Source organism: Trichoplax adhaerens, genomic scaffold (assembly GCF_000150275.1).
Source record: "Trichoplax adhaerens TRIADscaffold_1 genomic scaffold, whole genome shotgun sequence".
Classification (NCBI taxonomy): Eukaryota; Metazoa; Placozoa; class Uniplacotomia; order Trichoplacea; family Trichoplacidae; genus Trichoplax; species Trichoplax adhaerens.
The window spans coordinates 357,558-370,831 of NW_002060943.1; the positions used below are offsets into that span (position 1 = coordinate 357,558).

At 33.5% G+C, this 13,274-nt stretch overlaps 3 protein-coding genes across 3 annotated transcripts; 2 read left to right on the plus strand and 1 right to left on the minus strand.

Moving 5' to 3' along the window:
- Nucleotides 1-1,102: 1,102 nt before the first annotated feature.
- On the plus strand, nt 1,103-1,345 carry TRIADDRAFT_8170 (uncharacterized protein; the record flags this gene model as incomplete). The annotated part of the gene is made up of 1 exon (XM_002107565.1): nt 1,103-1,345. A coding segment is annotated over one exon (243 nt), but the record flags the coding sequence as incomplete, so codon positions are not given.
- A 3,603-nt stretch (nt 1,346-4,948) lies between these two features.
- TRIADDRAFT_51287 (uncharacterized protein) lies at nt 4,949-8,663 on the minus strand (the record flags this gene model as incomplete). Its single annotated transcript, XM_002108387.1, has 15 exons — nt 4,949-5,076; nt 5,200-5,286; nt 5,492-5,561; nt 5,880-5,911; nt 5,971-6,044; nt 6,183-6,235; nt 6,323-6,433; nt 6,543-6,601; nt 6,683-6,750; nt 6,853-6,926; nt 7,008-7,264; nt 7,431-7,489; nt 7,662-7,739; nt 7,971-8,089; nt 8,496-8,663. The coding sequence occupies 15 exons, from the start codon at nt 8,661-8,663 to the stop codon at nt 4,949-4,951; spliced, it is 1,437 nt and encodes a 478-aa protein (XP_002108423.1).
- Nucleotides 8,664-9,120: 457 nt separating this feature from the next.
- Nucleotides 9,121-11,748, plus strand: TRIADDRAFT_51288 (uncharacterized protein; the record flags this gene model as incomplete). The annotated part of the gene is made up of 9 exons (XM_002107566.1): nt 9,121-9,555; nt 9,963-10,067; nt 10,161-10,196; nt 10,295-10,371; nt 10,504-10,596; nt 10,662-10,870; nt 10,959-11,099; nt 11,279-11,403; nt 11,635-11,748. 9 exons carry the CDS (start codon nt 9,121-9,123, stop codon nt 11,746-11,748), a joined length of 1,335 nt encoding a protein of 444 aa, XP_002107602.1.
- Between the last annotated feature and the right edge of the window lie 1,526 nt (nt 11,749-13,274).

Here is a 13,274-nt window from a genome sequence, read left to right on the forward strand (position 1 = left end):
ATTTTTGAATATGCATCGTAGCAAAGCCCTAGGACTTCTATCTTTTGCAACCCAAATGGATAGAAATATGACTGTAGCTAATAGAGAGACAAAGTCTGAAAACGCTTACAAGGAAATTAGCGCTGATTTAGATGCAGGAATTAACGATCGTCAATTTATAAGCCGATTGTATCCTGCAACTATTCAATCTACTCCTGCAAATCTTAATCAACGTAAAAATCTACAATATGTAATGTTATTTATTGGTAGTAAAACCTTTTCATATCGAGAGGGTGACAAAATCGGTGTACTAATACCAAATACTGCTACAAATTATCGCAGTATATCTCAAAATTTTACATTAAACATACATACTAAAGATCCAGTTGAAAGCCAATGGATACTATTTTTGCGTCAGTATTTTGGAATAGTGGATGGTAAGCTATCAAAAGAAATATTCATCAAATATGCTGATTTTTCGAATAGCAATATTAAAAGCTCTCCATCAGAAATTCCTCCTAAAGTACCTCGTGTATATAGCATAGCCTCATTCGATAATGACAACATTAAAATACTTGTTGAACGCATAGATAATGGGGAAGTATCACCAATACTTGCACCTCAAAATAATTTATTTAATAAAGATCAAATTGTTAATATTTTTCCTGTTAGTTCTTCATTCCAACTTCCACAAGATACTTCAAAACCAATTGTCATGATTGGTATAGGTTCAGGGGTTGCTCCATATCAATCATTTATTGATCGTAATAAGAAAATGGATGAAGGTCGCAATATGTTTCTATATTTTGGTTGCAGGACTAAAGAGGGTGCTCCTGATAAGATCGATTACACAAAACTCTGTCTCTCTGCAGATAATAGGCAAAACTTGAAAGAATCGGAATACATCTACAATGGTCGAATTACTAGTTACTTATCATCAACAGAAGGGCAAAATAAATTGCGTGAATTATGTTCTCAAGGTGCATTTATTTACATTTGTGGTCCAACAACTTTGTATAGAGATATGATTACAGTATTGAAATCGGCTATAGGTATAAAACAACTATTGACAATGTTGACTGATCGTATTAGAATTGAAGTATATAGACCAATATCAAATGATGGTAGACGGAAAATATCGGTATACGATGTTATCACTCATAATGGAGGATCGAATGGTTCGTGGATGGTTATTGATGACTGTGTCTACGATGTCGGCCAATATATCGATCTTCATCCAGGGGGCAATGAAATAATAGAATCGGTATTAGGAACCGATGCAACGGCGTTATTTAATCTATTTCCGACTTTACATGGAAAAATGGCACGATCAATCTTACAGTTATACTATATTGGTGATGTTGAGAAATTAGGTAACGATTTTGAAAGGTTAGCTTATGACGTGACAAGGAAGCAAAATTCTATTGCTGCATGGTATGGTGATAATCGTGAAAAGCAATATTTTTTCGTCATGAAAAATTTGGATGCTCATGTTGCGTGTCAACATTATTTTAATGACGTGAAGAAATCCTTAGTTGGAGATGGTAGAGTTAATAAAGAATTACCCGCTTTACAGGTGATACATGAGTATAATGAATTAGTTCAAGATGAAAAATTTGTATTTCCATATTTGAGAAATACTGCAGGCGATCTAGTGACGGAGGACGATGAATGGAAAATTATGCAAACGTTGTATGAATATAAATCGATAGTGAAACAATTAGATATTTTCTATTTAGATAGACTAAAACGAGTGTTGGTGAAAGATCTTTGTTGCATTACAAGTGAAAACTAAAGGTTTAGGTATTACTAATCTGTAAGCTACATTAGAAGTTTTGACCTTTCTAGAATATGATAACAAATGTATTTAAAAACAGGAAAAGCTGGCAATCTCTTTAACTTGAGGGATTGTAATTGAAATATGCTTCTCCTGGTGATATATTGCTATATAAAACTCAAATAAAATTGTAGTAGTAACAAGTTTATAGTATTTCTTACGTACTGTAAATATTAATATTAATTAACGCTATGTTACTAAATACAGTATAACGTAGTTCTGTATATAAGTAGTTAATATGTTGTACTATAGCACTTATTGTACCCATTCGTAGTATTTAGCTATTAGTGCTAGTTAATACTAACGGTAAGCCTGAATATGAGCCATAGCTTTATTACTGCGAATTAGTCTAGGAAATTATATACTCAACGGCTCGTTAAGAGAATAAAGCATACAAGCCGATCGAAGGAGTACAGTATACGGAATCGTGTTTAATTGTGGATAGACTACATATCTACTGTATGTAAAGACCATTCCATTAATATTATGGGATAAAGTACGTAGTTTATCATTGATGTGATTTAAGGCCTGGTTTTTGCTGTGATCGTCACCATATACAGATAATGGTTATAGCTATTGCATTATAGTATTACGTTGGCTATTAAGGGAATGCTATGAATTACAAGATGTCTATTTTACTGTCTTTTAACAGTACTGTATTAGTTCACTTAATCGCTTAATTTATATGTTTAGGTATTTAACGCATGAATGTACTAAAAATAGCATTGTCCTAAAAGTATCTTTATTCAGTGGATTGTCAAAGAGAATAAATCGTCAAGAAATTTTACGCAATGCATTTGCCGTATACTGTATATTGCCAGCCAGTTACCGCTTTTAGTTGATGTTTGTTTTTGTTAACTGTTATTACTACTATTAATGTTGACTAGTTAAGAAATGCTACTATGGAATAAGATGGATTGCTAAGAAACAATTTACAGCTTCTTCTTACTGTGTTGCTGCTAAATACTGCAATATACCGTTGCGCACAAATGGCACAACGCTATTGACTGCATTCATGGTGGCTCCAGTAGCACATTAAGCAATCACGTTTAATTGATGCTATTGTAGTATGCTTAGCGATGCAAGTACAAGTGCATCGACAATTAAAATTGTAAATTAGAATGCTGTAGCTGCGTGTTTGCAGAGCTCAGCTGTGCATTCAATAAGTGTACAAGACTTTACTGTGTTTCGGATTATTTTGAGATAACTAGTAAAACAGTAGGAAATCAGGTTAATGAATAAACGTTTCTTGTAGTCAATATCTTGAAAAAAAAAAGGAAGCAGAGGCTTGTAGTATTGCGATGATTTTCACAGAGATCTCTAAAAAAAGTAAACCTGGTAAAAGCAAGAAATTTTCTGATATCATTTGGGCAGTGTCCTGTCTCTAAGGGTCTCTAGTGTAGTAATGAGTGTAAACTTTACTGTAAAGTACAGTCCAGACTACAGATTTTGCGGTATCGTAAAAGATGTTAAATGAGCACATTATCGTAAACCGTCAGTAAAGCGACGGGAGTTTGCACTAGTATATATATGAAATATGGTATAACATTAAGAAAATATGTTCATCCATTTTGTGATCAGAATATCTATCTACTATATCTGAAAAGAATACAGTTTATATAACACTGGTTATGTGTATCGCCAGTCAGGCGACTTTTCTTTAGCAAATGTAGCCGTTATTATCCCAAAATGACTACTTAGTATGGATCTTCCGCGTCTGTTTTCTAAATCACTGGTACTAATTTAAATAGCTTCCATGATCTTGTATAACTGTTTTTTAACCAGAATTTTGTAACAGATAATAAGATTCAATCTCTCAATCCTTAATTGAGAAAATATTGTCAATTCAAAATCGACCGACTGCATACTAAATTTAGTTCTGCCATAACCAAGTGTTTGGCCCAATATTTTAACGAGATGAGTCTGGAAATGTCTGTCCGTCCGAGAGTGATAGTACCGTAGCATACAGTACTCTACGGCAGTGTACAGTCCTGTACTGTACTGTACACGTACAGTACAGGGTTAGGGTTAAACCTGGCCTGGTACCGTATTGTACGTACTGTAAATGTCATACAGATTCCTACAAAAATAATAACAGTGTGTAGTAAATAAACTGACGAAAATTACTCATCGACTGTTATTAACTAAGTGCAGAGAGTACTGAGCTTAAATCTTTTGGATATCGGCATTCCAGATTGCACATACTACTACGAGCTTATCGCTAGGTAGCTACTACCTTTCGATCTGATTCTTTCCTCAATCCTAGATACATGTACAGTGGTACACTGGCGTAGGAATATTATACGATGACTTTGCATAAGCACAACACTGCTCGTCAATAATTATAATGAATGACGATGAGGAAGATGCTGGACAAGATTGCATTTGCACGATCTGCGATGCCTGTATTATAAGATGCTGTAGCAATTGCTATGAAGTAGTTTGCAGCTTTCTACGATCGATAGCAGCTCGATTAGGCTGCAAAACTGCCGTCAAGAATAATGCTCAACGTGACGAAGTCCATCATCGTCCTGTAAGAGACGTTGAAGTAGACGTTTAATGAGGGCGTCTTGCGCTCATGCTTGGAGAAAGGATACTATTACGATCGTCATTTTCAACTCCGTCGCTGCCTAAGGAATTACTGTAGGCACACTCGATTACACTAGATAGTTAACTCAATAGCTTGCACATTAATATACAACAGGTTAGAAATCCATTGTGACTTGTGAGGTATCTGATGAAAAATTACTCTATTTAACACCACTATCAGTACGTATGTTGTCATACTATTTTACATGATTATATTTCCATAGCATCAATAACAATAGCTAAAACAGTGTAATTAATTTAGGCTTCTAGTGGAAAGATATGATAGTATAGTTTGCATTTATTTCGCCCTATTTCAGGTTTCCGATACTATGACAATATATCCTGCAATCCTTAATTTTACATGCTAGTTAGTAACGAATACACGTATTATAGTCTGTCAGCTTAATTTACCTTACAGTTTTAAACAACGTACATTAGAGTTCTGTCAAATGCAAATTATTTTACATATGTGTGAAATAAGAAAGCAGTTCTGATTTTCTGGATGAGATAAAAAAATAGAGCGATTGAGGAAAATTTTGATTCTTAATAAATATTTTCGTTATCGTATTTCGCGGCGATACCACGTCTTCCTTCAACAACATTTATAGGAGAAGAATCATCGTCTGGAGTATCATCGAGTCCTTTCCAAGAGCGATTTGATAAGAATTCACCTGCCGATTAAAAATTGAATATTTCAAGAGATATCAAATAATAATGTACCGGTTGCATGTTGGTTGAAATAGAACTGGACAATAAATAATACATAAGTGGCACCAAATTCAGCCTCAACATACCTGCAGATGTATGATGTTGAATAACTTGCATGCGATCTCGAGTTACTAAGGATTGTTGCTTATCGTGATTGATATTCTCGTCATCATCTACGAAAATCATACTATATTTTACTATTTAAATGGTTTATTTAGCATAGCTATTGTTCAACAACAATAATTTACGATAAATCGATAAGCCTTTTTTATAATAATTGATATAGCAAATGACTACAATATCATAAAGAAATATAAAGTTATTAAAGTGCTTCAGTTAGTTGCTGTAAAGTAGTTCTCAGAAAACAAATTTATTTACCGCGTAGCGATGTATATTGCATATGTCCGGTTATAAAAGAATAATCTGGATTTCGATTCTTTCTTTCATCCTATAAAAATGATAGTATTTGTTATTATAGAAACATGTCATTTTGAGAAATAATAATTATTTCTGAAAAATTTGTCACTAGCATCTTACAAACAATACAAAGATAATCTTACAGTACAATGTAGGCACACGTCATGAATAAATGCAATGCCTAAATCTCTATATACGTATGTAGCAAGCATTATTATGAATTTTCGGCTATGTAATACAAATCTTAATCTTAATAGATATGTTACTACAGTTAGAGACTTAAATTATTTCAATATTTAATTACTAATAATGACTATCAAAAATCTGGTCTAAGTTTAAATATGCTTACATCCACATTGAATTCAAGATTAGATAATCCGCCTAGTAATACAACAAAAAAAACTTTCATTTATTTTTTGTTACTTTCAAGGAGCAATTACCTTCAGATAATCCTACGTTACCTGGTAATAATTGCCTAAAGTCTGTTATATAAGTACCGTCCCATTCTCTTTCCCTTAGAATATTTAAAATTTAAATAAAGTTAACAACTGAAATTATAAAATATATAATTGATTAACACCGACATATTGATAATCGATCGCCAAAAAGGGAAAAACGTAATTATGTTCAAATAAGATTTAATTATTTCTACTTTAAACAGGCGATTTCCAGTTCGTAAGGTGTAAGAATGGGCTTATAAAATTCCTAAGTAAAATTACAAGAGTAGCTATTGAGCGCAAGGATACAACAGGAAAAGGATATACTGTAGCAATAACAAATGGAATTCCTTACCTTAGAATCCAGCAGGGTATTTTCGGGGCAGGCTACTAATACAAAGACATCTATTTCCATGAAATTTGCTAATTTAGCAACATTAATTTTTCCCACCGAAAAGGTGTATGTCTATACAATTACAGTCATGAACACAACATTACGTATTGTATACGTAGAAGATTAATAGGATTATGCGCAGATAATAGCTTCAAATTAAAAAACTGTTCTAATATTGTACCTTCTTGTTAGCTGCTTTCAAAACTGCTTTTAGCCTGTCTAGCGTCTGCAAATAATCGGCTAAGGTGTTACCGGTAAAACATTAGTACAGCACGAAAATATTGATAAAATTTAAGGCGACTAATCGATTAATGTCCAGACCTACGCCTAACGTTCCAATAACTATTCCAACTACTAGGGCCTCTTTTGCTTTCTGAATTAAATAATATCTGCATGAGAAATAAGATCACTTTTTAATTAACTGAGAACATTATCATGCTGTAACGTTGCAATATTATCAAATATAATATATTTTGATGTTATGGTCACACCTTTTCATCAGGGCTTTGTTGACCGATAATGATTCTGATCTACTACTATCCAAATCAGGATTGTAAGAATAAAACTAATCGATAATAAGATAGATAAAGAGTAGTCATAATTTACTCGTGAAATGAAATATCAACAATGTCAGTAAACTGTTTACCCGACACTTATTGTATGACATCATAAGATTTGTTAGAGTCAACCCTTCAGAGCCAATATAGAATATAACATAATCATGTATCTCTTTTCCTTCATGTAAGTGAAAAATACGACCATACTCTTCTTGATCGCAGCTTTGATTTTCTTTATCTTCTAATAGTTTTGCTGAAGATTCAACAATTGCACTTAATTTTCCTACCTTTATTTCAGAAGCAATTAAATTTGGATATTGGGCATGTAATGTTTCATATACGGCATCTAAAATATCATATTATAACTCGATTAGTATTAGTTATCACAGATGTTGTGCATCTATTTATTAAAAGTACCAACAATCCAAATTACTCGCCTATTGTATGGTAATAGACGACATCATATAGAAGGATAGCGTAGCAGTTACGATCGCTTACAACGGCTGACAAACTCTCCTTGCATTTATTGGCATCAACAGGATGACGTCCAAACACGTATAAAACAGGCAACCTACGATTACTAAAAGAAGAATAATTTCATTTTTTTGGCATAATTCTTACTACTTTGCGAGCTAACTCTTTGTATCTTATTCTACGTATTCTATTCCATGTTGTTGCTATTTAAGAAAGTTCAATACGATGCTACTACAGTATTATCATGTAATGATCAATAGCATACTTACGGGCTCAAACAAGCAGAGCCAAAGTGTATTAAACAGTCAGCGTTACCATGGGATGCAGCAATTTCGTCTACACAACAACTATAGATATATAATATGAATTAAAACGTAAGTATATTGGCACCTACATTAAAAATTGTATCGTATGATGTATTGTGTATGTTTATGATGACGACCGAAGTAATCGTAATTTCACGAAAATAAGTACGTCCATTAGCCAAATAATTGAGTAATTACTCAATTATTTTATCCTGGCTTAGACAGTAAAGTATCATTACTTTAACGATTATAATAGATGATTGCTTGTTTGACCTGCCATAAGAAGTATCCGCCAAAATGAAGACATCTATAGATTGAGGAGATATAGTTTGTATTTCTAACGCAAGACTTGCTGAATCGGGTAGAAGGCTATCAGGAAACTGTAGAGCAATCTAATACAGTTGATTAAGTATACAGTAATATGCATTAAACCGATTTCAATGATGTCCGGCATTAGCCATGTTAGATTAGCATGTATTGATTACTACATCTCTGTCGGTGAAGTTGCTGTCCTATTTTCTTTCATATTGCCAAGAAAATACCGTACGAGTAAGCGTCATAACAAGACTGTATTTGCGTAGACTTGATGCATTTACAATACTGTCTACACATAATAATACTGGCATCAAAGTTTGATACTTTGTGAGCTATTTTGATATGCCAACTGGTATTGCTAAGTTAAATTTGATCTCAAATGCAACAACATAACTACATGCTAATCCATCAGTTGGAATTGTGCATGCATTGATTGCATTCATTGAAATAACGTACTTTCAAGGCTATAGAGTAGATTCTTACCCTTTTATACCCATGGCTCGTTATGAATTGTACAATTCGATCGAGGCTGTAGTATGATTGCAATTCATTTCGATCTTTCTGTGCATAACTATCTATTTGTAATCGTTGAGCAATAACTTCGCTACCATCATTACTGAGATTATATTTATCCAGCTGTGGAGTTGCCATAACAATTTACTAATCACGAGAGGACCTGATCGAAATGGGATATATGGCCAAGCTCAACCATAGTGGTAAATCCAATCGATTAGTAATATATACGATACCGTATAGATACAATACTGCAGTTTGCGTACCTCAAATCGTCAACATGCTGCAGCCAATCAATATTGGGCACGATGATACAGTACTAAAGCGTACTCTGCAGAAGTGCTACTGCATCGTATAATAATTACAGGCTAACATCGCAAACATGTCATAAATTGCATACTGTACAGTATTCAGTCGTTGACTTTAATCAATAGGAAGCACGATGACAGGTGCTCGCCTGATTGAAAGGTTCTGCCAGTAGTCAAGTTGATCAACAAGCAGCTAGCTCGTCATCAGCTGCAGTATTCCTATCATGATGATGGCTATCGAGATAGATTAGTACCCTAGTCAATGCAATATTGCATATTATTTCGTCATGTCTACTATGAAAAGCAATGATAATCATCCTTATCCAATGTATGACGCTTATAATGATGGGCCGCAACCACAAGGTTATGTTTTTCCTCCAAGGCGACCAGCCTCGCAGCCAGGTGGTGCAGTGAGCAATCCACCATTCTCCACTAGACCTCGTTCTCGCTGCTTTCAAGGTCGTACTCGTATGCCTTATCATCCTTCTTCATCGTCAGGTATGCCAGACTATGCACCATCCAACTATCAAAACACCTCTCCACATGGGCAATATTTGCCACCTCGAGCTACACCACCGTTGGATATGGAAGGGAATGCATTACCTAGCAACGTGCACCCTTCACCCTATCCGCAACATTATTTCCATCATGATGAATATTCTCACAGTGGTAAAGCCTATCCTGAACGTAGATATAGAGGCAACTTCTCACGTCCATTTACAGTAAGTAAAATTGTTTCCAAAAATAGCTCTGTATGAATAGCGATAAACACTTCGTAAGATGAAAATTGGTAGCTTCTTCTGAAATGGTCTTAATCCATTAATACTGTAATAATTAAATAACTCTACTTATCTTGCAACCTTGACATCGATATAATATCTGATTATTAATTATGCATACAGTATATAGGTAGTTGTTCGTTCGTAAATAACTGCAAGCATACGGTAGTTAAAATTTGCATTTATTGGAGCATTCTCGTAAACTGTGTAAAAGCTATTACATCGATGCACGGTAAAATAGGCTAGACATAGATTTCGCTCGATCGTCAGTTAGTTTTAAGATTAGTAGTGTGATAGTGATATTCTACATAGACTACGAGCTAATGTTGTGAATGAAATCTTACATGAAGAGAGGTGGACAAAATTCAAGCCGAAATTATAATTCAAAACAGCCTATTAAAAGGAAGAGATCAGAAAACGAAGAGACCAGAGATAAAAATGATTATTCTTTTAGTGTAAGTTTCAGCAATAAAGAGTTAAAGTCTTACAATATTGCGATGGTATTATCATTTAAGGTCTAAAATATCCAAATGCTCTCATCGGTCTAGGGGGAAGAAAAAGTTTCTAAAGCTAGCCATATCAAGGTTAGCTCAATTCATCATGTTGAAGCTGTCTCTATCTATAATTCATTTATATTTGTATATAGACCAATTAGGTGATATTAATACTATATAAAATCTAGGCTTCATTTACTTCACGATTTAACGTAAAACTTGATTCTCCTGAAGATATTAAAGCATGGCGTGAACAAAGAAGAAAGTTAGTTATGATACTAATATACATGTACAGCATATTCATTTTACTCTATTAAATGCATTATTGGCCAGGAATAGTCGAGAAAGTGACAAGTAGAGCATAATATAACTAATCATGTGTTTTAAATTTTGAAAGGAATTACCCAACAGCTGCTAACGTTGAGAAAAAGAAGCAAGAAGCTCTAGACAGAATTGAACGCGGTGAAATCATACCAGAAAAATCGAAAAGGTTTAGCTTAATTAAGACTCTGTGCAATTTTGATTAATTTACTAATTGTCTTGGATATATTTTAGATACTTAGGTCGAAGTAAACATCATAAAGGAAGAGGACAAAGGGGTAGAGGATATAAATTTCAAAATAGAAATAATAGAAGAAGAGACAATTTCTCTGATGGACGGAAAAGGCAAAATAAAGGAATCAATCAAAGCGGCTTAGATTCAACCTTCAAGGGCGACCCCTTATCGATGTTAGCTGATGAATGTGGTAGTAACAATTCTGATGGTAAATTTACTTGGCAATGCCTTAAAAAGTTAAGATATTTACAACTTAAATTTTGAATTAATTTAAGTTGAACAAACCTTTTACTTAGATGAATCGTCACGTGAAAGACCTGTTGGTCCCGACACAAATACTAAATCTGCCCCTCCGGTTCAATTATCGTCTGGTCTTACAACGTTGATGACTTCGTATAACAGCGAAGATAGTTCTGAGAATGATGAGAGTTCTATTAGTAAGTTATAAAGTCAATTTATAATTACTTGGATATTTATTATTTCTAGCCTTGCTCTAGAAATGACATACATAATAGATCGCACCACTATGGGCTGTGTACCTAACGTATGCATGTAGGAATATGTTGTTTCTTTTTGCATTAAATTATTTAAGTGTCGTTCGTATCTGCTCCAATAGACAAATTCTCAACGGTTCTAAATGCTGACCTAAAAGCCCGTAGCGGTAATACTGACGAAATTAAGCGTGCTAAAGAAATTGTCAATAATTCAAAGCAAGAACGGCGATCAAATAATCGTCCCGAGGTAATTTTTTTATCATTTAAACCTAAAATTATTGGCTGAAGAATCAAGTAAGATGAGTATATTTTTATTCATTTATTATAGTGGATGAAAGCAGCAGTAAATTCTAAACTAAAGAATTTTAGGAAGCCAAGCCTTCTTGAAAAAGTAACATTTTTTTTATTGTATTCGATCCATTCATTTTATACAATTACTTGATACTGACTTGCTTAATATCTGTGTTATTATTCGTAGTTACTAGCGCCAGAGATTCAGCGTGAAAGAAATATCATAATGCAGTGTGTACGATATATTGTCAAGAACAATTTCTTTGATCCCGTAAAAGACACCGATGCAAATAACCATTAAATTAAGGTAATTTAATGACTCTGAAAAGATGCTATCATCACTTCCTTTTCCCTAATTAGGAGAAAAAAATTTACGTTATCTATCTACGATAATTATATAAGATACCCCTATTTTGGGATTCAAGTATTATAAATTGAATTAAACAATATTATAGATAAATCGTGATAGCCCTGGAAAATAATCAAAATCTGTTATATGAGATTATCACGATATTATTTTTAACTGATTTGCCGAGCACTTTATTTTAGTACTTGTATAATAATTATGAATTTTTCATCTTTAAAGATTCAAGAATTGTATAAATCACATGCACGTTCTTCTTCAAGTAAAATGCCTGTATATTTACGACACTGGACTTGTGAATAAAATTGATTTATCCTGTGCTTGCTAAATCTTATTCACTCAATTTAATGCTAATATTATACGATGTGTTCCGTTAACAGCAAGCACACACATCATATACGTTCTACAACTTGCAAATCAACCAAAATGCAGTGCCTGAGCCATCTAATACTAGTACACTTATAAAGTCAGTAACAGCACAACCAGGAGAAGCTTGTTGTAATATAATGGAATGGCTATTAATAGTAAATAATGAAGAAATTTTCCGGATTTCGTATTATACGTCTGAAATTTAGTTCGAGGAACAGTGTCGACGCCAGTGATACTCTGTATTCAGGGATTACTAGAAAATCTATTAATATTTCTAGTGTTTCTATTGAGTATCTGCCTTTAGAAATCCTGTATAGTACATTTATAGGGAGTTCTGTTGTGATGACTTTCATTCTTAATATCTGCCCAACTGTTATTAAAATCGGCATTTTTGGTCATATTGCGCGATGAATGAAATAGATAGGATAGGTCTTAATATACTAAAAAAAATAGCTGTAGCTCGAATAACACTTTTGCAGTCAAATTAACTATTGACATTAATATACAGTAGAGTTATGCTAAGTATTATAGGTCAATATATATATCTGTATTGACTTATGTACATATATATATGTGTATAAGTCGATATCATGACTATGACTTTACAGTACAGCAGCTATTATCCCAATTCCAACTTGCATCATTTGATTCGCCTTCTGGCATTACAAATGATGGCATAAAATAAATGCTGCTTTCCTAACAATAGTTCGGCCATTAGCCAATTTCTATCCGCTTGTTATAGTTTTGTACCCTATGATTTGTACGATATCTTACATAGACTACTTGAGTGATATTAAATCTTTTGTCATAGCCAAATGAATGAAAATTAAATCATCGGATGATTCCTATCCTGAAACAACATTTATAGTTCAAACAACACTTTTTATCAGCCAAGTTAAGCATTGATATCAATGTGGGATGATACTAGATGTTATAGCGAATATCTTGAACATGATTTTGGAGCAGTTACTTTTATAAATTCAATTTCCTATCGTTCAATTCGCCTTTGGCTCTATCAATACAAGTAGAAAACAAATGCTGCCCAAACCGATGAAAATTGGCCTATTTCGATCCGCTTGTGTTTTTGTATGTAA